Source organism: Tachyglossus aculeatus, chromosome 1 (assembly GCF_015852505.1).
Source record: "Tachyglossus aculeatus isolate mTacAcu1 chromosome 1, mTacAcu1.pri, whole genome shotgun sequence".
Lineage (NCBI taxonomy): Eukaryota > Metazoa > Chordata > Mammalia > Monotremata > Tachyglossidae > Tachyglossus > Tachyglossus aculeatus.
Window position 1 is genome coordinate 123,652,946 of NC_052066.1, and position 26,730 is coordinate 123,679,675.

The 26,730-nt window shown below is 43.5% G+C and overlaps 2 protein-coding genes across 2 annotated transcripts in view; one reads left to right on the forward strand and one right to left on the reverse strand.

Annotated features, from left to right (window-relative positions):
- B3GAT2 (beta-1,3-glucuronyltransferase 2) overlaps positions 1–16,080 on the forward strand; it is a 64,435-nt gene extending 48,355 nt beyond the window's left edge. Inside the window, exons 3-4 of the mRNA XM_038761873.1 lie at positions 15,227–15,375; positions 15,573–16,080. Coding sequence (XP_038617801.1) covers positions 15,227–15,375; positions 15,573–15,659 — 236 coding nt within the window. The 3' untranslated portion in view covers positions 15,660–16,080. The remainder of the gene's footprint in view (positions 1–15,226; positions 15,376–15,572) is intronic.
- Positions 16,074–26,730, reverse strand: part of SMAP1 (small ArfGAP 1) — a 216,309-nt gene continuing 205,652 nt past the window's right edge. Inside the window, exons 8-11 of the mRNA XM_038761762.1 lie at positions 25,872–26,023; positions 20,512–20,683; positions 19,584–19,921; positions 16,074–17,060 (exon numbers count right to left, since the gene is read on the reverse strand). Coding sequence (XP_038617690.1) covers positions 16,926–17,060; positions 19,584–19,921; positions 20,512–20,683; positions 25,872–26,023 — 797 coding nt within the window. The 3' untranslated portion in view covers positions 16,074–16,925. The remainder of the gene's footprint in view (positions 17,061–19,583; positions 19,922–20,511; positions 20,684–25,871; positions 26,024–26,730) is intronic.

Below are 26,730 nucleotides of genomic sequence, written 5' to 3' on the forward strand. Positions count from 1 at the left end.
AGCCATATTAGGAGGTTGGAGACCACTACAGCTTTTGTGGACCTTCCACTTGAAAAGAAGCATAGTGTCACCAGGCGCTATCAATCTTCCAATAGCCATCCTGACCTTTTTTTTTAATTTTCTACTTTTTCCACCTGTGTGCATTGTTTGATAGTGTTCTTAACTAAGTAACAGAATTCAGTGACATTTATTGGTTAGTATTTATTGAGCACCCACTTGGAGTGGTGCACTGTACTAGGCACTTGATAGCACTAAGTTTGGTGGACAAAGAAAACCTTTGGAGGTGAGTAGGGTTTTTGGGTAAAATCTTATACAAAACTATAGCTTTCTTCAGGTCCTTATTGCAAAGTTGACTCTGGGAAGTGATTTATAATCATTTGCCTGTTATCTGTGTTATGGCCTCAAAGCACAGTATCTGCATATGGCAGTTCTTGCGTGACTGTCTCATAAGTCTTTAAAGGTATTCTTAACCTATTGAGCTGGAAGAGTTTCCCAGTAGATCAGAAGTGCATTCTAATTCTGGCTTCCAGGACCTCACTGCATCTTTAATTATGGCCACATGAAATAGTTTTAATACTAATAGTCCTTGTAGTGGTATTTGAGTGCTTCCTGAATGCGATGCACTATAATTTACACTTGCAAAGTTTGATGTGTTCTCTGCCCACTAGGTGCTTATACACTAATGGGGAGCAGACACAGCCCGGGCTGTTTTTACTCCATTGGTAATGGGGAAAAAGGTCAGACAAGGCCCTTTCAATTCTGACAACCAACTTCATAGTAATAATGATTCTGACATTTGTTAAATGCTTACTATATGCAGTTGTACTAAACATTGGGGTAGATACAATATAATCAGGTCACTTGGGACTCACGATCTAAATAGGAGGGAGAACAGGCTTTTAGTCTCCAGTTTACAAACGTGGAAACCGAGGGCCAGAGAAGTTCAGTGTCACACAACTGCCCATTGTCACACAACCAACAGAGCTGGGAATCCAACCCGGCTCCTCTGACTCCCAGGCATATGGTCTTTCCACTAGATCATGCTGCTTCTCATTTTGAATAATAATAATGATAATGGCATTTATTAAGCGCTTACTATGTTCTAAGTGCTGGGGGGGATACAAGGTGATCAGGTTGTCCCACGTGGGGCTCACAGTCTTAATCCCATTTTACAGAGGAGGTAACTGAGGCACAGAGAAGTTAAGTGGCTTGCCCAAGGTCCCACAGCTGACAAGTGGCGGAGCCGGGATTCGAACCCATGACCTCTGACTCCAAAGCCCGTGCTCTTTCCACTGAGCCACGCAAGCAGTGTTGTCTCATGGTGAGAGCTTGGGCCTGGGTGTCAGAAGGACCTGGGTTCTAATTCCGGCTCTGCCACATGTCTGCTGTGCGATCTTTGTGCCTCAGTTGCCTCATCTGGAAAGTGAGGATTAAGACTGAGCCCCATGTGGGTTGTGGACTGTGTCCAACCTGATTAGCTTGTATCTACCCCGACGTTTAGTACAACGTTGTTGGGTAGGGACCGTCTCTGTATGTTGCCAACTTGTACTTCCCAAGCACTTAGTACAGTGCTCTGCACACAGTAAGCACTCAATAAATACGATTGAATGAATGAATGAATGAACTGCATATAGTATGTTGTCCTATAGCCTGTCCAGAAGGATTCCACTGAATCTTGCCAGGAGTCAAAAACAGTGAGCTGCCTTGGTAGATTCGATAGACAGCACTCAACCCCTTCTCTGTGAATATGATGATTATAATGGTATCTTTGAAGTTCTGTAGCATTTACCAACATTCAAAACTTAAGAAGGAATTTATGTAGACATCTGGGGATTAGATGCCATCCTTGCTTGTAGATTTCTGCAAGAATTCCACCAGATCTGGGTGCCTTTCCATTTCTCATGATAATAATAATAATAGTATTAATCACTTGCAGGCCTGGGAGTCAGAGGTCATGGTTCTAATCCCGACTCTGCCACTTGTCTGCTGTGTGACCTTGGGCAAGTCACTTAACGTCTCTGTGCCTCAGTAATTACCTCATCCGTAAAATGGGGATTGAGACAGTGAGCCCCACATGGGACAAGGACTGTGTCCAACCCGATTATCTTGTATCTACCCCAGCGCTTAGAACAGCACTTGACACATGGTAAGCCCTTAACAAATACCACAATTATTATTGTTACTGAGTCCGCCAGGCACAGTACTAAGCGGTGGGGCACATTTAGATAATCAGGTCCAACTCAGTCCTTGTCCCACAGGAGGCTCACAGTATAGGAACTTAAGAGGTTACTGCCTCAAAAATGGTCACTTAAGAACATGCCTTCAGATTAGCTAGGACTCGAAGGGTTGAAGGGCCTTGCCTCAATCAGAGAAGGCATGTTCAGGTCACTGTATTTTGCTTGCCATCTGCACGTGTTTACCATTTTGTCTGTGATGAGAGTGGTTCTTCTGCATTCTTTGGTGTGTTGTGGCAGTGTATATAAGTTAGTGATGAGTAAACATCTTCATCTGGGCAGTCTTCACAGCTATTGCTGAATGTCTTGGACTTGGGTATCCCATCACTGGTTGCATATGTTTCTTAGGCTAATCTGCATGAGCTTCCATCTTATTGTTATCGAAGCAGTGTGGATTAGTGGAAAGAGGCCGGGCTCAGGAGTCAGAGGTTGTGGGTTCTAATCCAGGCTCTGTCACTTGTCAGCTGTGTGACTTTGGGCAAGTCACTTAACTTCTCTGTGCCTGTTACCCCTGCCGTAAAATGGGGATGAAGACTCTGAACCCCATGTGGGACAACCTGATAACCTTGTATCTATCCCAGTGCTTAGAACAGTGCTTGGCACATAGTAAGCGCTTAACAAATACCATCGTTATTATTATTGAGCATTTACTGTGTGCAGAGCACTGTACAAAGCACTTGGGAGAGTACAGTACAAAAAAGTTGATAGACAAGAGCCCTACCCCTGAGATGCATATAATCTAGTTGGGGGAGAACAGAGTCTAAAATAAAATACAAGTAGGTGGAAGCACTGAAATATACAGATATGTAGTTCTACCCTTAAGTACCTTTTCAGTCGTGTTTATTGAGCGTTTAATGTGTGCAAAGTACTGAACTAAGTACTTGACATTTACCTCAGCCTCACAGCACTTGGATACGTATCCTTATATTGTCTGATTTGCCCTATCGTTAATTTATTTTAAAATCTGTGTACCCCTCATTGACCTGTAAACTCCTTGAGGGCAGGGATCATGTCTACCAACCCTATTGCATATTGTACACTCCCAAGCACTTAGCATAGTGCTCTGCTTGCAGTAAGCACTCAATAAATACCATTGATTGATTAAGGAACAAGCCATTTTGCTGCTAATAATTTTGAAATTGGAGTCATTTTTATTGAACTTGTTTTGGTGTTTCACCTTCACCACAGCCTCAGAGCTGATGGATAACGTTATGCAAAGCTCCTTGACTGTTCACCTTGTTACTTGTAGCTATGGTTCTTGTTCATTTAGGACAGCTGTGATGTTATTATGAAGCACCTTTCTGGCTAACTTTATTCTCCAGGACCTTGGTATTCTAGCCTTCTGGTTGCTGCATTGATAACTCAGGGGTGGACTGTGTGAGCCAGTGGTGAGTCCAGCACTCTGTGCCTCTCAACCTGCAATGACTGGAACGTCTTTCCCACTTGGCCGATGGATGATGTGTAGTCCGTGAGATGTCACTGTTTATTCTTTGGGGCATCCACAGTTTCTTGGCTTCATGAGGGAGTTGAAAGACCGTATTGACGATTAGGAGGTGATGTTGACCCATTGAGCAGAAATCTTAGCTTTCCTACTTCATGAGGATCAGGTCTGCCAGCACCAGATCTCACAGTTGCCCTCATCATCAAATCTGCTCTGCTCAGTAGATCAAGGGCCTCGAGCTGTGAAGCATTCCAACTCACCCACTTGAATTTTGTCTTTGTCTAGGTTTCTAGCATTAGGAAACAGCACTTATTTATTGGGGCTTTTTTGTGATTTCCACAGTTCGCTAGTTTTGGACAGTTTCTGGAAGATGTGAGTTGGGCCCATGTTGAGCTTTACCTGAAATACCTTAAAAAGCAAAAACCAAAAATGCTTCTTGGAACTTTTTTAATGGTATGTGTTAAGCACTTACTATGAATTAGCCATTGTACTAAGCACTTAGGCAGATACACAATCAGGTTGGACACAGTCCCTGTCCCACGTAGGACTCACAGTCTTAATCCCCATTTTACAGATGAGGTAATTGAGGCATAAAGAATTTAAGTGACTTCTCTACATTATAGAAAATTTACATAGTAAGGATGGGGTGGCAGGAAATCATAATCGAAGCAACCAAATTGTTTTTAACTGACTTTTAAAGTGATCATCTGGGTGAGTACATGGGAATAGGGAGAAGCAGTGTGGCCTGGTGGAAAGAACATTCCTGGGAGTCAGAGGACTCTTCTAATCCCCTCTCTGCTGTTTGTCTGTCCTGTGACTGGGAAAATCATTTCACTTCCCCTAGCCTTAGTTTCCTCATCTGTAAAATGGGAGTTCAGGATCCATTCCCTCTGTTTCTTAGATTGTGAGCACCAAGAGGGACAGGGACTGTCTCCCACCTACTTATCTTCTATCTACTCCAGCACTTTAGCATGGTGTTTGGTACATAGTAAGTGCTTAACAAATACCATAATTATTAGGGAGAGGTGAATGAAGGAGGTAACTCTAAAAAGGGCTTTAAAGTACAGAATTGTAGGACGAGTATTCTGAGAGCAGCCAGAGAATACTGTCAGCTCCTCTTGGCAAAGAGTCACCCAGCATGGAACACGAGTTTACATGAAGTCATCCAAGGTGGTTTAGTTGATAAATCCTCCTTAATTTTTCTTCTATTCCTATGAGCAAGTTTTCTGTCCATGTCAGTGTTGTAATTGTTTCTGCAGAAGATTAAGTTTTCTTATAAATGGTTGCTCTCAGGGAAGGAATTTAAATAAATTTTTCACAGATTAAATATCAAATGCTATTTAGAAATGCAATTTCCTTGCATTTCACAAAGAACAGTGGTATTGGGATGAAGGTCACAGAGTAAGTAAAATAAGATTTGTAGACACGGATTTGGGGGACAGAAGACAGGATGCTTCCACCATCTCCCACATGTAGTTTTTTCTTAAAGACCTATCAAAAATAACTTGGAAGAAAAAAATTGGAGATCTTAACTATTTCCCATTGAGCTGTGAAAATTGCTTCCTTTGAAGCCATTTTGAGGTCATTTTGAAAGCTCACTGTGGACAGGGGATGTGCCTTCCAAGTCTGTTATATTACACTCTCCCAAGCACTTAGCACAGAGATCTGCACACAGTAACAGCTTAATAAATAGGATTGATTGCTTCATTTTGGATCATTAAGTAGAGCCAGGTTCCAAGATTGAGAAGGAGTGTGGCCTAATGGATAGAATACAGGTCTGGGGAGTCAGAAGGACTTGGGTTCTAATACTGCCTCCACCACTTGTCTGCTGTGTCACCTTGGGCAAGTCACGTCACTTCTCTGTGCCTCAGTTCCCTCATCTGTAAAACAGGGATTGAGACTGTGAGCCCCATGTGGGACATGGACTGTGTCCAACCTGATTATCTTGTATCTATCCCAGCACTTAGAACAGTGCCTGGACATAGTAAGTGCATAAAAAATACCATTAAAAAAAAAGATTGGGAGATTTTTCTGCAATATGAGGAAGATTAAAACTTTTAGTTTGAAGATTCAAAGTCATCAACACCTACAAACTTTCTAACTCAGCCTTCTCCCGCATACGTTTGTTTTATGGGCGTTTTGCTTCAAAACCCGATAAATTCTTTCACTTGTATTTGGTTTAGTCCAGTACTGGGTAGAAATAGATACCATTAGGGGGACCGCTTCTGTAATGTGGAGCATTTATGATCGTATGATAAATGATCATGGATCATTTATGCAGTCTAGTATTCTGTCTCTGACAGCAGCAACTGAAGGGAAGGGATTTTTAGGATTAATGGTTGCTTTCCTTGACATTCATTCTAAAGTGTTGGGATGTAACATCCTTGGCTTTGGAGTCAGAGGTCGTGGGTTCAAATCCCAGCTCCGCCAACTGTCAACTGTGTGACTTTGGGCAAGTCACTTAACCTCTCTGTGCCTCAGTTATCTCATCTGTAAAATAGGGATTAAGACTGTGAGCCCCCCGTGGGACAACCTGGTCACCTTGTAACCTCCCCAGTGCTTAATAAATGCCATTATTATTATTATTATTATTATTATTATTATTATTATTAATGTCCTCTCTCTAATCAATCAATGGTATTTATCGAGGCTTACTGTGTGCAGAGCACTGTAAACTCATCCTATAGGCATTCCTATGTAAGGGAATGTGTCAGCACCTTTTGCAAGTCACTTCTCTTCTCTGGGCCTCAGTTAATCTCATCTGTAAAATGGGGACTGTGAGCCCCATTTGGGACCGGGACTGTATCCAAAATGATTGGCTGCTGTCCACCCAGTGCTTAGTACAGTGTCTGACACATAGTAAGCACTTAAATACCACAACTATTATTATTACTGTTGTTATATTGTACTCGCCCAAGTGCTTAGTACAGCACCCTGCACACAGTAAGCACTCAGTAAATATGACTGAATGAATACTGAGGGCTCGGGAGAGTACAGTACCACAGAGTTGGTAGACCTGTTCCTAATCCTCAAGGACTTTACAATCTAGAGGGGGAGACAGGTATTAAAATAAATTACAGATCTGTGCCTAAGTGCTGTGGAGCTGATGGTGGAGTGAATATCAAATGCCTAAAGGTCAAAGAATCCAAGTGCAAGGGCAGCACAGGAGAGGGAGGAGGGGAGATCAGGACATAGTCGGGAAGGCTTCTTGGAGGAGATGAGATTGTAATAAAGTGAGGAGAGTGGTGGTCTGTCATATATAAAGGGAGAGGGAGTCCAAGCCGTAGGAAGGATATGGGCAAAGGGTTGGCAGCAAGACAGATAGATCAAAGTACAGGGAGTAGGTTGGCATTTGAAGAGCAAAGTGAGTGGGCTTATTTATAGTAGGCAGTCAGTGAAGTAAGATAGGAGTAAGGAGTTTCTGTTTGATGTGGAGGTGGATGGGCAACAACTGGGGGCTCTCAAGGAGTAGGGAAGCATGGCCTGAACGTTTTTTAGAAAAATGATCGAGGCAGCAGAGTGAAGTGTGGTCTGGAGTCGGGGGAGACATGAGGCAGGAAGGTCAGCAAAGTGGGTGATGCAGTAATCAAGGTGGGAAATAAGGGCTCTGATCAACATAGCTGTTTGGATGAAGTTTAGCAATGTTGCGAAGGTAGAACTGACAGGATTTGGTGACATTCATTCATTCAGTCGTATTTTTTGAGCGTTTACTGTGTGCACAGCACTGTACTAACCGCTTGGAAAGTACAATTCGGCAACAGATCATTGAATATGTGAGTTGAAGGAGAGGAGTCTATGATGATGCCAAGTTATGGGCTTGAGAGATGGGGGTAATTGTGCTGTTTACAGTGATGAGAAAAATCAGAGAGAGGCCAGGGTATGGGTGGGAAGATGAGGAATTCTGCTTGGGTATGTTAAGTTTGAGGTGTTGGTGGGACATCCAGGTAGAGATGCCGTGAAGGCAGAAAGAATGAGAGACTGCAGAGGAGGAGGGATATCAGGGCTGCAGAGATCGGTTTGTGAATCGTCCATGTAGGGACCGTCTCTATATGTTGCCAACTTGTATTATTTCCCAAGTGCGTAGTACAGTGCTCTGCACACAGCAAGTGCTCAATAAATATGATTGAATGAATGATTGTAGAGATGATAGTTGAAGCCATGGGAGCAAATTGGTTCTCCAGATATAGATAAAGAATAGAAGGGGGATCCAGAGCTGAGCCTTGAGGGACTCATTCATTCACTCATTCAATCGTATTTTTTGAGTGCTTACTGTGTGCAGAGCACTGTACTAAGCGCTTGGGAAATACAAATTGGCAACATATAGAGACAGCCCCTACCCAACAACGGGCTCACGGTCTAGAAGGGGGAGACAGACAACAAAACAAAACATGTGGACGGATGTCAAGTCATCAGAATAAATAGAAGTATTCATTCATTGTCATTGTCATTGTCATTCATTGTCGTATTTCAGCGCTTACTGTGTGTAAGCACTGTACTAAGCGCTTGGGAAGTACAAGTTGGCAACATAATCATTAAAATAAATAGAATAGTAAATATGTACAAGTAAAATAGAGTAATAAATCTTTACAAACTTATATACAGGTGCTGTGGGGAGGGGAAGGAGGTAGGGCAGGGGGGATGGGGAGGGGGAGAGGAAAAAGGGGGCTCAGTCTGGGAAGGCCTCCTGGAGGAGGTGAGCTCTCAACAGGGCTTTGAAGGGAGGAAGAGCACTAGCTTGGCAGATGAGTGGAGGGAGGGTATTCCAGGCTATTCCAGGCCAGGCCAGGGGGAGGATGTGGGCCAGGGGTCAATGGCGGGGCAGGTGAGAACGAGGTACAGTGAGGAGGTTAGCGGCAGAGGAGAGGAGGGTGTGGGCTGGGCTGTAGAAGGAGAGAAGGGAGGTGAGGTAGGAGGGGGCGAGGTGATGGACAGCCTTGAAGCCGAGAGTGAGGAGTTTTTGCTTGATGTGTAGGTTGACTGGTAGCCACTGGAGATTTTTGAGGAGAGGAGTAACATGCCCAGAGCATTTCTGGACAAAGACAATCTGGGCAGCAGCATGAAGTATGGACTGAAGTGGGGAGAGACAGGAGGATGGGAGATCAGAGAGGACGCTGATGCAGTAATCCAGTCGGGATAGGATGAGAGATTAAACCAGCAGGGTAGCAGTTTGGAAGGAGAGGAAAGGGCGGATCTTGGCGATGTTGCGGAGGTGAGACTGGCAGTTTTTGGTGACGGATTGGATGTGAGAGGTGAACGAGAGAGCAAGATTGCGGGATTGTGAGATGGGAAGGATGGTAGTGCCGTCTACAGTGACGGGAAAGTCAGGGAGAGGGCAGGGTTTGGGAGGGAAGTTAAGGAGTTCAGTCTTGGACATATTGAGTTTTAGGTGGCAGGCAGACATCCAGATGGAGATGTCCTGAAGGCAGGAGGAGACCCGAGCCTGAAGGGAGGGAGAGAGAGCAGGGGCAGAGATGTAGATTTGGGTGTCATCAGCGTAGAGATGATAGTTGAAGCCGTGGGAGTGAATGAGGTCACCAAGGGATTGAGTGTAGGTAGCGAACAGAAGGGGACCAAGAACTGACCCTTGAGGATCCCCTACAGTTCGGGGATGGGAGGAGGAGGAGCAGCCCGCAAAGGAGACTGCAAATGAACGGCTAGAGAGATAAGAGGAGAACCAAGAGAGGACAGAGTCTGTGAAGCCAAGGTTGGATAGCGTTTTGAGGAGAAGGGGGTGGTCCACAGTGTCGAAGGCAGCTGAGAGGTGGAGGAGGATTAGGATAGTTTAGGAGTCGTTGGATTTGGCAAGCAGGAGGTCATTGGTGACCTTTGAGAGGGCAGTTTCCATGGAATGTAGGGGATGGAAGCCAGATTGGAGGGGGTCAAGGAGAGAGTTGGCATTGAGGAATTCAAGGCAGCGGGTGTAGATGATTTGTTCAAGGAGTTTGGAAAGGAATGGTAGGAGGGAGATAGGGTGATAACTAGAAGGGGAGGTGGGGTCAAGAGAGGGTTTTTTTAGGATGGGGGAGACGTGGGCATGTTTGAAGGCAGAGGGGAAGGAACCAGTGGAGAGTGAGCGGTTGAAGATGGAAGTTAAGGAGGGGAGGAGGGAAGGGGCGAGAGATTTCATGAGTTGAGAGGGAATGGGGTCAGAAGCACAGGTGGCTGGAGTAGCACTTGAGAGGAGGGAGGAGAGCTCCTCTGAGGATACTGCTGGGAAGGATGGGAGAGTAGCGGAGAGGGTTGAGAGCAGGGGGGTTTGAGAAGGGGGATGAGTGACTTTGGTGAGCTCACACAGTTAGACGATGGGAGGCAAAGGAGGAGCCTCTGAGATTGAGAAGGAGCAGCCAGAGAGATAGCAGGAGAACCAGAAGAGGACAGTGTCTGTGAAGCCAAGGTTGGATTATGTTTCCAGGAGAAGGGGGTGGTCTGCAGCATTAAAGATAGCCTAGAGGTTAAGGAGGATTAGGAGAGAGTAAAGGCCATTGGATTTGGAAGGAGATACAATAATAATAATCATATTTAAGCGCTTACTATGTCAGGCACTAAGCACTTGGATTATTGGTGACCTTCGAGAGGGCACTCCTAACTTTCCCCATTGGTTACATCCCCTAGAAACCCTCAATGGTCTGTTCCTCCATATTCTAATCCAAATATGTTTTGCATCTTAGTGGTCACGAATGCCATAGGCTTCACCATTGCCTGGGTGGAAGAGTTTCTTGTCCATAGGGACTTTTTGCAATGTTTGTTTTTCATTGCTGGCCTTCTAGCTAAAGATTTAAACTTTGGGGATTCAAGGGCAGCTTCTTGCCACCTCCAGAAGTCTAAGAAGGATCGCATTGATCTATTCTCAGCAAGCTGTGGCAGTAATGGGCTCAAGGTGGGAAATTTGTTGGGAGCTTTTTAAAGGTAGTTGTTTCTCAGGGATATTCTCCATGGAACTGTTAGTTTCCAGCAAGTCTAGCAGAAAAATTCCAAGAACTAACTTTACCCCACCCCATTTCCCAAATGCCGCAAGCCACACCTCATCCAATCTGCATCCCTTCTCCATTCTTGGGCTTTAGGAAATTCAAGTGGTCACCAATGTGTATGCTAATCTGGGCCGGGGCTGTGCAGCAAGACTGCTTGGGAGGCTGCAGGTACTGCTCGCTGGCCACCCCAGAGAACAACCCACGGTCCTTCTGGACTTACCCTGCCATCCCAAGTTGAAAGTGATGCGTGGGCATTTTTCCAGCGCTTAGAACAGTGCTTTGCCCATAGTAAGCACTTAATAAATGTCATTATTATTATTAGGTTCCCTTCCTTCACTCCCAAGTTTCCAACATCCATCACTTTGGCTGCTGAAATTGGAAAGTGCAAGCATTCACCCTCTCTCAGGAGACTCCTATGGAAGCCTGGTCTACCTCCTAAAACAAGAGCCCATGGGAGGAGCCATAATTCACTTGAACAGGATGAAAAACTGATGGGAGCATCCAGTCATTCCTTATGCTGCAAAGCCCTCTTGCTAGGCCTCTTTTCTGAGGAGAAAAAAGAAAATTAAGACCCCTGGTATAAGATTTGGTGGATTAGTTTTGGCTGCTCCTGAGCCTCGTTCAGTGCTGTGCCCACAGTAAGTACTCCTTTGATACAAAAGAGTGAATGCCTGGTACACCGGGCTCCACTCGTGCCATTTTCAAGAAGCTGAACTGGATCAAGCAGTACCAATTCCTAGGGATAGGCAGGAAAGGGAATGTAAGTATGCTTCCCTTTCTAGAATAGGCCTAGGCCAAGGTCAAGGAGACCAAAGCACAACTGACTACTCAGCGGTGCAAGTGAGTCAAACGGCTAAGCCTGAAAAAGCATCCTGGGTTTAGCTTCAGCAGCTGCAGCTCTCCATCCCTGCCTTCACTTTAACGGGTTTATGTAGGAAAGCAGAAAGACACTCCAGGTTGGATGTCTGAGGATGAGGTTTTCTTTCGCAGAATAGGTAATTCAACAAAAGTCTAAATTCTAAAATATTTATCACCAGGAGATCTGATGGCCAAACCTTATACCAGCGGTCTCAATTTGTTTTTCCCCTCAAAGAGACCTAGCAAGAGGGCTTCGCAGCATCTAGAATGACTGGATGTTCCCATCAGTCTGTCATCCTGTTCAAGTGAATTATGGATCCTCCCATGGGCTCTTGTCTTAGGAGTTATGTTGGGTTTCCATGGGATTCTCCTGAGAGAGGGCGAATGCTTAGGCTTAACTATTTCAGCGGCCGAAATGATGGATGTAGGAAACTTGGGAGTGAAGGAAGAGAACCTAATGAAAATGACCACACATCACTTTCAACTTGATGTCTAGCTAACCTTGGCCCGATTTTTCTTGAAAGTGAATGTAGAAACACACTCAATCAGGAGTATGAAGCAAACCTATAAAAATAGACCACTTTTAATGTACTAAGTCGTAATCTAGCTCTCACCCTGGGAGAAAAGCACACCTCAGATCATCGTGCATTAACATAGGGGAGTGGAGAGAGAACCAACCTGACCAGGTGGTTCAGCTTCTAACAGCAACCATTTGGCCTTGGGCTAGTTTCTTCACCTCCCCGGACCTCAAGTTTTCTAAAAGGAAATGGCTAAAAATACCTGCCATTGGGGTCAGAAAGTGAATACTTATTCTTGAATATTAGATTTGGAGAAAAATGACAAGAACATAATCGACTGTGAAGGATGAACCTTATACTCCAGTCACAAAATTAAGAGTTGCCCATCTTCCCTCAGACCAAATACAGGCCTACTCAATGTTAAAACCTCAAAAATGGGGCTGCATCTCGGTGTTCATTTTCTCAGAATCCTACAGCCAGTTTAGGTCCTGTTCCAGAACCAGCCCTGAAATGACGACTGGGCCCTACAGGTAAGGAAATATTTCACTGTAAATCTCTATCTCTGCTCTGTTTTCCCCCGTCCTATCCCAAGGGGACTTCCTTGCCCTTTTGCCCCCCAAACTCAGCCCCTTCCCCGTCCCCCCATGCTCCAGTATATGTTTTCAATTCGTTATGGTATTGATTAAGCACTTCGCCAAGACTTGGGGTAGGTACAGCATTATCAGGTAAGGCACAGTCCTTACCCTACAATCTAGGAGGTAGGGATAGCAGCCATCTTTATCCCCATTTTACAGATGAGAAAACAGGGGCAAAGAAGTAAAATGACTTGCTAATGGAAGCGCTGGGATCAGAAGCTAGGTCCAGTCCCATCATCTTCCCACTAGGCCACACTGCCACCCCCTTAATTGTTTTGTAGCAACAGAGGTAGCTGCTTGTGGGCTGGAGCTGGCGTGTTGCATCTCTCTCATCCCCAGCCAGCAAATAGAAGGGAAAGGGGTGGCTTTGATGATGACACTGGTAGGCCTGCCCTAAACAACTGACGTCCACTGCTCGTGACTGCCCTTTAGGCATGGCCAGTGCCTCATGGAAAGTGATTATGTTGTACTCTCCCAAGTGCTTACTTAATGCAGTGCCCTGCACATGGTAAGCACTCACTAAATATGATTGATTATGGAGAGAGGACCCACACCCCGTGTGCGCACTATGATCACGCCTGCTGCCTTGAGCAGCCGCACACATAATTTCAAGAGGGTTGTGGTATCTGTGCGGCAGCCGGACCGCCCCTAACATGTGGCAGGCAGGGAATTCATTTAGCGGCAGCAATGGGATGTAACTTCAGGCCATGCCTCATGGAGCCTGGGGTGTGTCAGCAATGCGTGCCGGGTGGATTTTTGGGTGGCTGTGCCCCAGGGTCCCCCTCTTCAGTCTGTTTGCCAGCATCATCAATCGTATTTATTGAGCGCTTACTATGTGCAGAGCACTGTACTAAGCCAGCAGAACCCATATCACCACAGGGCCAAGCGGAAACTGTGACGTGAGCTTAATCCACACTGAGAGATGCCCCCTTCCTGCTACCTATCCCCGGGATCTGACTTGCACAATCTGCAAGAGGCAGGTGTGGCTGCACAGAAACAACAAGGACTTGTGTCCCCCACTCAGCCTCTTTAGTAGTCCTCCTCTCCCTTCCACGGTGGGTGAAGCCATTGACACAAGGAGGAGAGGAGCAGTAGGAAACATCAGGCGGCTTACCGGACGCAGGTGCGGAGATGGTTTATTCCCAGTTCTGATGGAATGCTGGGAATTCCAGCTGGGCGACTGTAGAGGGACAGGGGACTACGTTAGAGAAAGAGGACTTAGTCTGTGTCTCCTCCATTTATCCATATTGCAGTCTTAAGCTTTTGTGCCATTTTTCTGTCCCATCCCGAACTGATCATCAGCCAAGGAGCCCCCAAAGCACATTTCCTTCAGTAAACAGGCAGGGCAGATTTCCTCAAGTATCTTCACCTCTCCACAGTTCAGTTAATGTTATTTTTCTTCTAATCAAACTTCTCCCCCAGTCCAGCAAGAGAGCACGAGGATCATTTGCACCTGCTACAATGGCAGGGAGCTGTTAGGTTAAGGTTTAAGCGTGCTGATCGGCTCTCTGCTTGATCCACTTTTCGTCCTCCACCAGATCAGGATTTGAGAAATCTAGTCACCAGTTTATGCTCACTGACTGAGGAAAGTCAGTCTCAATAACGGGTATTGGCGGGTGACTGAAAGTATTCTTCGCCTGCCATCGCTCACCCAGCAGGAGCTCCAAGAGTGGGTGGTGAGAGGTTGGAGGAAGACAGACTTGAGCACTAGGCTTACCAGCTGTGAGTAACTTCTTAATTTGTCAAGCACTGAGTGGGATGTATTAGAGAAAGCTCAAGAAGCACTAGACCCCTTGGAAAAATTTTAATTTAATGTTTTAAATTATACTGATTTCTGTAGTGGTGTGAAGGTGTTGCGTACTGAGTATTAATGGATTCCTTGCAAACTAATCCATTCATTTTGAATATAATTGTAACATTGAGGAAATTAAAATGCTTTTTTTCCCCCCTTCCAAAATGGGAAAAAAATTGTGGGAGTTTAAGGTGGGGGCGGCTTAATGAAAAATTTCTGGAGGCACTAAAAGCAAGTAGAGTGGAACATGCTCACTGAGGACCACCCACAGTTACACGGAAAAGTCACCTTTTGACAGCTGCACTGTGAATGCAGGTGGCCTCCCAGGATGAGTTTCACTGAACTGAATAATCTCTCCCTTTTACAAGGCATTCCTCAAAGGCACTATGCTGGAGAGGGAGCACGGCCAAGCACGTGGTCTTTTTGAGCTCAAAGGAGAGAACGTCTGGTTTTGATACAGACTATATTTAAAATTAAATTATGTCAACAGTAAATCATCTGCCCTAAAATTTGCTTGTCATTTACTATAACGGGTCCTCAGAATAAAAACAAAGCTTGTTTGTTTGTTTTTTTCCTCCTTGAATAAGGAGAAAGGGACAAGATTTCTCAATTAAAATGGAGACAATGTTTGAGTCAGTGTTTAAACTGGAAGAGAAGGGACAAGAAATGTGTTCTTATCTGAGGGTGAAGCAGGGGACTTTCTGGGTCATGGTAGATGTTCACAAAATTTGCATCCTTGATTGTAATTGTGCTTGAAAACTTTTTTTCTTTTTTACATAGGATTTGCGGTGAGCCTGCAAGTGATTCTGTCCAATCCAAAAGCTGTATTTAAGCGGCGTGGGTCCCAACCGGGCATGCAAGAATCGGATTTTCTAAAACAGATAACAACAGTTGAAGAATTGGAGCCCAAAGCAAATAACTGCACAAAGGTATCCATTCCACGCACACTACTGGGTTTTGTTCCGTGCAAAACACTTTCTAAGCACTGGGGAAGGGAGGCTTAATTAGGTCGGACACAGTCCCTGTCCTGCCTGGGGCTCACAGTCTAAATAGGAGGGAGAGAAGACGGTTTTGCCTACTCATCGTTGCTAAAGTGACTAACACCAATAACTTTTTTTTTTTCGAGGTTCTCGTATGGCACACTCGAACTGAAAAGGTAAATTTAGCCAATGAGCCGAAATATCACCTGGACTCAGTAAAAATTGAGGTATGATGTGAAGAGGCAATCTGGGGCACGTGTTTGGTCTGGGAACTTGACAGAGGCTGCTTCTCAGAGCCTGAGCTGCAAAACATTCAGGTATTGTTCAATCTACTATGGTGCAACAATGCCGGCTTTCACCTGGTGCACATTGTGTGTTCAAAAGTTCTCAGCTGCTAGTGTAAAATGTGGGTATTGTTTTGCATGCTTTCCAGTTTGATCTCGGTGCACCGTCCGTGGTATTGCTGTGTACAACAGGGCTAAAGGACACTTGCAGTGGCACTTTTTCCCATCTGACTTCTTAAGTGGCACAATTCAATAGGTCTGGGCCTCACGAGCATTATCTAAATGTTGAGGATTCTGATCTCTTCAAATTTGATGCCTTCTGGAGTGATATGAAGCAGAGGAAATAAAACCCTCAGAACAGAATGTGGATTCATCTGTTTAATATAGGGAAATAACATTTTGTCAAGACTAGGCACCATAAAATGTAAACACAATTACTGTAATAAACCTGGATATACTTCAAGGGCTAAAGCATTCTTTTCCGAGTTACCCTGTATGTGTCCTGTGCAGTGAGTGGTCTCCCTAACTGCACCATGTACACAAGAAGAGATCCAAATTGCACATTCGGTCACAGGAGAGAGTCAAATAGATAAAATAGCCTGCATTTTTGAAAGAACTCAATTTGGTAGCAATATCCAGGTTTATCTTCCTTTCATTAACCATGTTCCCTATTAAAGCACACCGTAACCACATCACAGTGAAATGAATAATGAAATAGAGGAATTCTGATACACTAGAAAACAGGATTCAGTGATACATTTACATTCTATTTATATGATTAAATATTTGTTCATACAGTACCTTCTACAGGATTACTGGCTAATTTGAGGGCAGGGTTTTATAAGGTTAGAGGTATTACTAACATGATTAACTACTTCCCTTATATGAAACATTAGACCTATCATTTTATTGATAATAAACTTGATTTTATGTGCGTTGCTTGAGCAGCTGCTCGGCGACATGGTTTATGAAATCATGTGTACTGGAGTGAGACCAAAATGCATTTTCAACCTGCTTTTCACCACATCAAATTTAATCAAGAGAGACCACCGTGGTCTGAATATGAATGGTTTGGGGGGCGAGGGGGGAAGGATGGAGGGATGCAGGGCGAGGAGAAAAAAGATTATGTCCGTGAATGAATAAACAGGGGAACTATATGCACTGGGGCAAGGAATGTCAGGTGGTTGGTGCTGGATGAAACTTGTCCTGCAGCTTTCATTTCCACAGTTGTGTGCTAAGAGTCTGACCCGAAGAGCTTCCAGACCACCCTGCTGCGGCATTCGGGGGTTGGCCAAACCCAATCCCGCTGCTGGCACTGGTGAGAGTCATTCCAGCCATTTGCTGATTCATCTGTGAAACACACAAATCTCCCTTTAAATCAGCGAAACACCCTTCGGATCACAACATTACCTATGCCCGGAACTTAGGTAAAATGCCTCTTGAAGAGATACATGCATCTGTGAACTTCCTTAAAAAGCCTACTCATTTTCTAAAGGCTAACCCCAAGGTTTAAGCAGCATTAAAGTATCCAGCTCAGGTTAAACAAAATGGATAGTTACAGCATGTGCCGGCACTTTTGGAATTTCCTGCTAAGGCAAGGCAGAAGAATAGTAGTGCTGGGAGAAACCCTGAGACTTTATCAGGTCTGAGTATAGTGCTCTACACCCTGTAAGTGCTCAATAAATACCACTGATTGATTGATTTGGTCAGTCCCCGCCTCCAGGCAGATAAATTCCACCAATGTCCACAGCAGATGAAAGTCTAGTCTTTCCTTAAGACATTTCAGGGTTGGAGGGCCAGGGCAGCCCATTTCGGTAAAGTCTCTTACCTTAGTATATGAGAAGTTCTTCCTACCACTTTGTTTTCTAATTGAAGGGAATGTTCTGTGGTCCTAGTTAGAAAGACTTGCTCAGGCCGTAATGCCCTGGGGGCTTAGGAACCTGAGAGATATAGGGACTGTGGTGCTACTCTTTATATAAGTAGAAAACGGGCTGGGGGTAGGTCAGTGGGGTGGTGAAAGAAATAGAAGTGCAGGTGGAATTTATAGCGTAAGGACATCCACATCAGGGGTGGGAAGAAATCTGGAGAGCGTGTGAAACAATGGGGAGGAGCTAAGTGGATAAATACACCGCAGCATGGGTTTGCAGTCTAGTCTTACGCATAAGAGGTTCAGAAACCCTAAGCCAGCTTTCCTGGTTATAGTTTTGATGAAAAAAAAAAATATGCGACATTTCTTCAAACTTGAAGCAAGAATGTCCACTACTGTATAAGTACAACTTCTGCATCTCATGGAGAATGAGGAACATGTGGCCTTCCAGCTTGGCCAGAGGGACATGGTTTGAATGTTGGTGCACCGTGAACAATCTCAATAAAACGCAGCAGTTACGTTTCAGGTTCCTGCTTGAGACTTAGTGCTGGTATCTCATGGTTTAAGAGCTAGAGGTCAATAAATTATATTTACTGAGCACTTACTGTGTGCAGAGAATTGTACTAAGCACCTGGGAGAGGACAATATAACAGTTGGTAGATGCATTCCTTGTCCAAAAGAAATTTATATTCTATAGCTGAATCAGAAAAAATATGAGGACCACTTGGCAAAAAGATACTACCTTTTCTGTAAATTTAAGTCATGGGAAGGTGGTGAAGAAACCTCCAAATCAGTGTAAACTTTTTTATACTTTTACTCCAATGCTAAATACCATATGAATAAAGCAACAGCCTTGTCTCATCCCTTGATAACACAGTAAAAAAGAATTAATTTGAATAAATTCTGAACCTTCCTAATTTTCTCCCTCTCATGTAGGCATCACCTTAGGGAGCGAGGCTACATTAATTGTATTTTCAAAGCATCCAGCAGAATTAACTAGAGCCTGCTCTCCATTGCAAGCTTTCTTTCCTAGAAAGTAGGTCAGACCATTGTGACACAAATACAGCCCTAACTAACATCTGAACAGCTGTAGTATATGATCAATTTCAAGTCTGTTCTGAATCAAACTTTCTGGCATTAGTGGATTTCTGCCTTTTCTCTTTTAGTTACTGCCATTAGGATATAAGTGAACCTTTGCTAGGGGGATATGCATTCTTAATTCTTAATAGTGCTTGCTCAGGAGTGCTAAGGCTAAATTTTGGTAACTGGATTAAAAAATAAGAAACTATGGTTCTGGCTTTGCATTAAAGGAACCCAGTCAGGCTTTACTGCACCCCTATGTATTTTGATTGAGGAGTCCATACAAATCTGCTTTTGGTCTTTCCTAGCTTAGTCTGCTGCTTCTTATGCATTCATTTATTTAATCATCTCCTCTGTCCTTCCCGCTGAGAAATTAGGGAGTCACCTTGGATAGCTCTTTTGTTCAAAAAGAGGAAGGGAGGAAGGAAAGCGTTTAACCGAAAGCCCTCTGACTTTTGAATGGCCCAGGTGGTGATTGCAAGGGAGAGGTTGTATCTGTCTTAGTAGAGCCCTCGAGCTGGTAGATTCTAAAAATCAGCCCTGCCCACAAATTCCCATAGCCTTTTTTCATATAACAGAGAAGGATGGATGAAGGTAATATTCTTGGGTGAGAATATTTAAAACCCACGAGCTGACTGAAATTCTTTCTATTCCTGCTGGCCATGAATACTACAGGATCCTCGGTAGAGGGACACTGGCAGTTCAACAGCTCCACCTCAGGTTTGACTTTTGGGAAACCCCAACCAAGTTTACATGCGCTTGCTTACACCAAGGGGGTTGCTTAACTCACCCGTACAAATAGCTCATTCAGATGTGTCACCAACCCCATTAGAGTCTCTACTAAGAAGTGAAGCTGCAAACGCCAAAAAATGAAATCGTACATGGTTTCATTGGAAGAAAAGTGCCGCAAAACCAACGATGTTTACCTGAGGGAGGTTCCACTGCTGCTGCTGCTGTTGCTGAGGTTGGGGCAGCCCAAATTTGCTTTGTGGCTGGCCGATTTGTCCTACCATTCCTCCTTGGGGTCCAATGACACTTTGAGGAACTGCCATCACACCAGTTTGTGCACTTCCCACGAACCCATTGGGCATTCCCATGCCCACCATCACGCCCGTGTTCTGTCCCATGACCGGCACGGACTGTCCCAGCATACCGCCCATCATCCCGGTGGCTGTAGGCACAGGAACTCCCATGGGTGGAAATCCTTGAAACTGAGTTGGTGGTTGTGAGGTAAACGACAGAGGTGTAGGTCCCATAAACATACCTGTATTAAGGGCAAAGTTGAGAGGTAAATTCCGGCATTCACAACTTCGCTTCCCCAAATCACTTCGGCTTTTAAAAGGAATTTTGGGGACTCAGGTGGGCAAGAGAATTCCATTACTCGGGGATCCAACTGGGTACAATAAGACTAGTAATTGTAATCTTCCATTCCATTTACAATGTTGTTTTGTTATTTGTGAAAATTCAAAAAAAGTATTTGTTCTGTGCCAGGAATAAATCATATGTTCAACCAAAATATTAATCGACCTGAAATCATTCACTTTCTGTATGCTTGTGAGTTGGCAGTGAGAAGTACTAAATGACATGTCAAAAACTTGTTAATTCTAAATGAATAAAGGTTTCAGAACTCGTGACTTGCAGTTTAGTTTTTGTACTATATTCATTTAATCTTCTACACTGGAAATTGCAAAAAAAAAAACCCCAAATAAACCTATCTTCTTTAGGGGTTGTGGAAGTAAATGTGCTTGAGACCAACATTTACATGGCTTTCAGAACTGTAATCTAAAGATGATTTACAAGTGGAATGAGCATGAACTATTCCACTCTTTGGAACCAGACTGGAAAACTAATTACCTGGAGCACTTGGTTGCTGTATGGTCCCTGTGCCATACAGTGATAAGATGGAGTCTTTGGAGAGTTGTTTCTTTGTCGACTCTTCCAATTTTGTGGTTTGCTCAGTGAATAGATCAAGATCTCCCGATGCGGCAGCTAAGGAAGCCGTGGGTGGTGTGGTTGAAGCAGCAGCCTGGGAAATACATGGAGAAAAACAATACTAAAAAGCTTCCAGGACAATCATGGAATTTAGAGACAGCATGGATCTCAAAATTCAAAAGAAGACTGGGGCAAGGAGATAAAGCAACCCAAAGGTATATTAGGGGAAAAGATATTTTACTTGTACATATCTATTCTATTTATTTTATTTTGTTAGTATGTTTGGTTTTGTTCTCTGTCTCCCCCTTCTAGACTGTGAGCCCACTGTTGGGTAGGGACAGTCTCTATATGTTGCCAACTTGTACTTCCCAAGCGCTTAGTACAGTGCTCTGCACACAGTAAGCGCTCAATAAATACGATTGATTGATTGATTGATTTTCCAGATGGGTTCAAATTTAAGGAATCCTTATTTACTTAGAAAAGTTGCACAAGGAAGTCCTTCTTACAATATGAAATTTTTAGTACCTTGGAGAAAATTTTCCTAGAGGGATTGTGTTGAGATTAGGTTCACAAAAAACTAAACAAAAAAGCAACGAATTTCATGGTTTTAGACCAGAAATAAGTTCACAATAATAAGCCATATTAAGTCAGCATTAGGTTCTCTATTTTCCACTTGAAATCTATCAGCCAAATAACAGTTTATCTAAGCTAATAAGTACAGAAGAGACATTTGTATTGTGTAAGAGTAAAGGGTTGTTAACAGGAAAACAGAAGTAGATGTTAAAGATGGGCTTTTAAAACCATTTTTTTTCTCATTTTCTTGAGGATGTTGTCTGGTTAATTAGTTTAGTTCATAGACTCCTTTGAAATAAAAGACTAAGAATCATTAATCATGAAAAAAATCCAAATACTCAAGGTCTGTTATGTACACTGAAATCAAGAATACAAAAGCTCAGTGATTCTGTATGTAGTTGAAACCAATTTAAGCAAGCAAATTTAAGCATAATTTGGACTTAGTATGAATTTCAGTCAAGTCTTCCATATACAAAAGATGATAGTGCTTTAGGGAGAAAAATCTTAAAATGATCATTCTTGGAAATATTTCCTTTGTGAATTTGGGTTTTTTAATGAAGCATTAGTAAAACATTAATTCTGCACATAGGCATTGCATGTTCCTAAATTATGCACCCTTCCAGGTAAAATGTTATGAAAAGATCCTTCTACACTCCTATATTCTTTTACATTTAATTTTCCCAAAACTCTTGAAATAGTTTTAAAACATAATTTAGCCATTCTTTATCGCAGCCACATCCCTTGTGAAAGAAGACTACAACCTGAACCACTTAGCTTAAGTCTACAGAATGTCTTAACACCTTTTTGGGAGATCTGGCTACTGATTTTAAGCATTTACGCTATAATTTTTTTGGCAGGACAACCTACACTAATCCTGATTATTGAAAAATTGAATGACTACAGCAATATTTCCTCTAAATACCATCCTAGAATACTTCCTGAAATGTGCTGCAGTTCTCAATCTATATCTGCCCCTGTGCACCACGTCTTTGGTTCTTCTGAGCATGTCTTGCTGAATGCAGACAGAGGCGCATTATCGGAAGAACATTACCTAATTCTGCTGCCACAATCTATCAAATCTATCATATTTGTTGAGCACTTACTGTTTGCAAAGCACTGTACCAAGAACTTGGGAGAGTGCAACTTAGAGTTTGAAGACATATTCCCTGTCCACAAGGCACTTACAGTCTAGACAAGGAGACAGATAAGTAAATTACAGGTATGTACATAAGTGCTGTGGGGCTGAGCAGGGGTGAATAAAGGGAGCAAATCCAAGCACATGGGCAACACAGAAGGAAGTGGGAGAAGAGGAAATGAGGGCCTCTCGGAGGAGATGTGCCTTCAATAAGGCTTTGAATGTGGGGAGGGTGATATACGAAGAGGGAGGGCATTCCAGGCCACAGGTAGGACATGGGCGAGAGGCCGGTGGAGAGACAGCAGAGACTGAGGTACAGTGAGTAGGTTGACAGGCTGGGTTATAGTATGAAATCGGAGATAAGATAGTAATGGAAAAGACAATTTAGTTCTTTAAAGCCAATGGTAAGGAGTTTCTGTTTGATGCGGAGGTGGATGGGCAACCAATGGAGGTCCTTGAGGAGGAGGGAAACATGGACTAGGTGGCTTTATAGAAAAATGAGTACAGCCATATGAGCAAGGGGGGCTGCGATTGTGGGATGGAGAGGAAAAAAAGAGGATATCTGTAAGAAAGAAAAAAGTTTGACTACACAACACATAACCAGCACTTCTAAGTAAAGATCTGTTGCACTGATACATGTCCTAGAAGAGCCCAATGACATGCATTAGCAATCTAAAATAAAGAACCTCCAATTAACATTTTCATATATTTAAAAACGTTAATTGGATTGTATCAGGCTGTGGAGTCTGGAGGACCTGGGCTCTACTTCTGGCTCCAGCACTCTCCTGCTGTGTGACCTTGTGCAAGTCACTTCTCTGTGCCTCAGTGACCTCATTTGCAAAATAGGGATTAAGACTGTGAGCCCCATGTGGAACACAGGCTGCGTCCAACCTGATTATCTTATTTCTACCCTAGTGCTTGGTACAGTGTCTGGCACATATCAAGCGCGTAACAAACGTCATAAAAAAAGGTATGGGATAGTGAGAGGCACACAAAGATGTTAACCAGACTAAACTGGTGATGTGAGCAAAGCCCCACACTGGTTTGCTCAGTAACCTGTACGCCCCTTGAAGTCAGGGATTGTGTCTACCACTTACTGTTCTCTCCCAAATGTCTGGTACAGTGCTCAGCAAATTCCATTCATTGCCTGGGCTAATTTTCATTCAGTGAGCCTTTAGAATAATAATTCAGTAAACACCAAGCACTGTGCTAAGTGCTGGCGTAGATACACTATCACTAGACGAGACACAGGGATGGTGCCCCTCACACAGGGCTCACGGACTAAGAGGGAAAACAGATCTATTTTCCCCATGTTGCAGATGAGGAAACTAAAGCCCAGAGAAGTTAAATGACTTGCCCAAGGACAGGACAGACAAGTGGCAGAGCCAGAATTAGACCCTGCAATGCCTGAGGCCCATTCACATGCTCTCTCCAGTAGCCACACTGCCTCTCAATAAAACTATACCGCTTATACAGCTTTATACTAACAACTGACAGCTGATGCAATACTATATTCTGTAATCTAACATGAGAAAAATGGAAATGGTTTCCCTCATTTTGAGTGTAATTCTCAGACTGACTGCAAGTCAACACTGGCATCCCAAAGGAATCTACATTTAGCAAAGGAAAGCAAGTTTAAAGTCTCACTAGGCTCGCATATTGGAGGCCTTCCCAGACTGAGCCCCCTCCTTCCTCTCCCCCTCCTCCCCGCCTTACCTCCTTCCCTTCCCCACAGCATCTATATATATGTATATATGTTTGTACATATTTATTACTCTATTTTAGTTGTACATATCTATTCTAGTTATTTTATTTTGTTAATATGTTTTGTTTTGTTCTCTGTCTCCCCCTTCTAGACTGTGAGCCCACTGCTGGATAGGGACCGTCTCTATGTGTTGCCAACTTGTACTTCCCACGTGCTTAGCACAGTGCTCTGCACACAGTAAGCACTCACTAAATACGACTGATTGATTGATTAGAGATAAACTCTTTTTCATGCTCAGATTGTCAAATACCCCAACTGCTGCTTTGCAAAGCTGCAGCACAAAAGTAATACCAATTTTTTTTATTGTTCTACACCTTAGCTGCACAAATTCAGTTAATTCTTTCTAGTTTCTGAAACTTCATATTCAGTCATCAAAACATGGTAAGCCATCTTTCCTAGAACAAACATAAATTTAACAAATATTTAGTAACAGTAAATTTTGAGATGATAATTTCAGAAACACCCTCCAAAACATAGTGGTTAATTGCCCAAACATGACATTTTCTAATGTACTCCACCTTCCTACTTAGACTGTGAGTCTGCCCTATGTGGGTTAGGGACTGTGTCCAACTTGATTATCTTGAATCTACCCCAGAGCTTAGACTAGTGCTTGGCACGAATAAACAAGTATCATTACTATTTTTATTATTACTATTGTGTAACAGCTTTCAACTAATTGAGCTTTAAACCCAAAGTAATCAGCTCGACTGGAAGGCTACCTCATTTTTTTATACATTCTATTATATTACCACTGACTTCATTTTGTTGAAGATCCGTTACTTAAAGTGGTGTTTTAAATTGTCCTAAGAACAAAAGCGTTATGTTTAAGAATATACTTTTGCTCCTACTTAATGGTACTCAATAAATGATGACAAAGATCAAGAATATTTCACTTTCGAGAAGCTCCTATATCAATATTATACCATCCACTTGTTCTGTACGTATAGCTCAAGGGTATCCCCTCCAAAGCCATTCTGGCCCTACAAATATTATAAAATAGCAACTAAGGGAAGAAGGTGGCAGGCTGGTTGCCATAGTGATTACTGCAGCTGATCTCTCTCTCTGCCCCAGTGATGATGGTGGGGGTGACTTTGTGGAGCAAACTGGAATGATGGATGCTTCCCACTCAGTAAAGTCTGCCTTCAGCTCTCTAATGCAATTGAGGAGGTGGCAGTGACGGAGACGGTGGGATGGGAAGCAGCGTGGCCTACTGAAGAGAGCACGCATCGGGGAGCAGAGGACCTGCGTTCTAATCCCAGCTTTGCCAGTTGCTTGCTGGGTGACCCGGGAAAAGTAACTTCCCTTGTCTGTGTTTCAGTTTCTTCAACTGTAAAATGGGGACTCAATATCTCTTAATTTGCTTCTACCCCAGTGCCTAGAACATTGCTTGACACATAGTAAGCACGTAACAATTACCATCATAATTATAACAGCAATAATAATGGGAACAGGGTGGGTAGGGGAAAGACAAGAACAGAGGAGAAATGAGGGAAACACATGACTACTTCGTGGCTTTTGGCTAATACGATTTTAAAAGTCTACTACATTTCCACCGTTAAAACAGAAAGGGGAAATTCTCTTTTTACAACTTCATTCCTTCCTTCCATTGTTTTGAACCAAAACTTCTTTCAAATAAAAACAAGAACTGTTTACATAAATATTTCCAACCTAGTGTCCCTGCTGGTGCTTAATGTGAAATCTGAGCTCTAACTGTGCCCTCCGTTGCTGTTCGTGGCTGAATCAAATTGAGCCTTTCAGGATGACCTAACGTCACTCTATGAAGGCACTAACTCTAGTCCTAACCCTTACCTGGGCAGGGGGAATGGGAGCGGTGGCTGTCGCTGCTGCTGTCGCTGCTGGTAACGGATTAGAAATCATTGGGCCAAAGATATCCAGGTCATCGCTCAGCGAGGTGATAGTGCTGGTACTCCCATTTGTGACTGGTACATCGGCCGGACCATCTTGAGAAAACACAGATTCCACATTTAAAGCAGAGCCTTTAAAACTGGTTCAACCACTGTAAAATGCCTAGCAGAGAGAGCAGTGTGGCCTAGTGAAAGGAGCATGGGCCCGGGAATCAGAAGACCCGAGTTCTAATCCTGACTCTTCCAGTTGCCTGCTCTGTGACCTCAGGCATGTCACTGAACTTCTCTGTACCTCAGTTTTCTCAGCTGTAAAATGGGGGTTCAATACCTCTTCCCCTTTGGCTTAGACTGTGAGCCCCACGAGGAACAGGGACTGTGTCCAACATGATTAACTTGTATCTACCCCAGTGCTGGGCAAAGGGCTTGACACAAAGTAAGCTTTTAAATATTATTAATATTATTATTGTTATTAAAGACCCCACGATTTCACCTCTAGACTGTAAGCTCATTGTAGCTAGGGAACGTGTCTACCAGCTCTATCATACTGTATTGTCCCAAGTGCTTAGTACAGTGCTCTGCACACACGGTAAATGCTCAATAAACACCACTGATAATGACAATTTGAAGCCTTGGTATCAATGAAAACTGAAAATTCAACTGCTCAACGGTCTTCTAGGACTCCCTTTGTCAAGTTCCCTCTTCTGAATAATACTGGATTATTATTAGTGTTATTATTCACAATAATGACAATAATAATGATGTTTGTTACATGCTTACTTTGTGCCATGAACTATAGTAAGTGC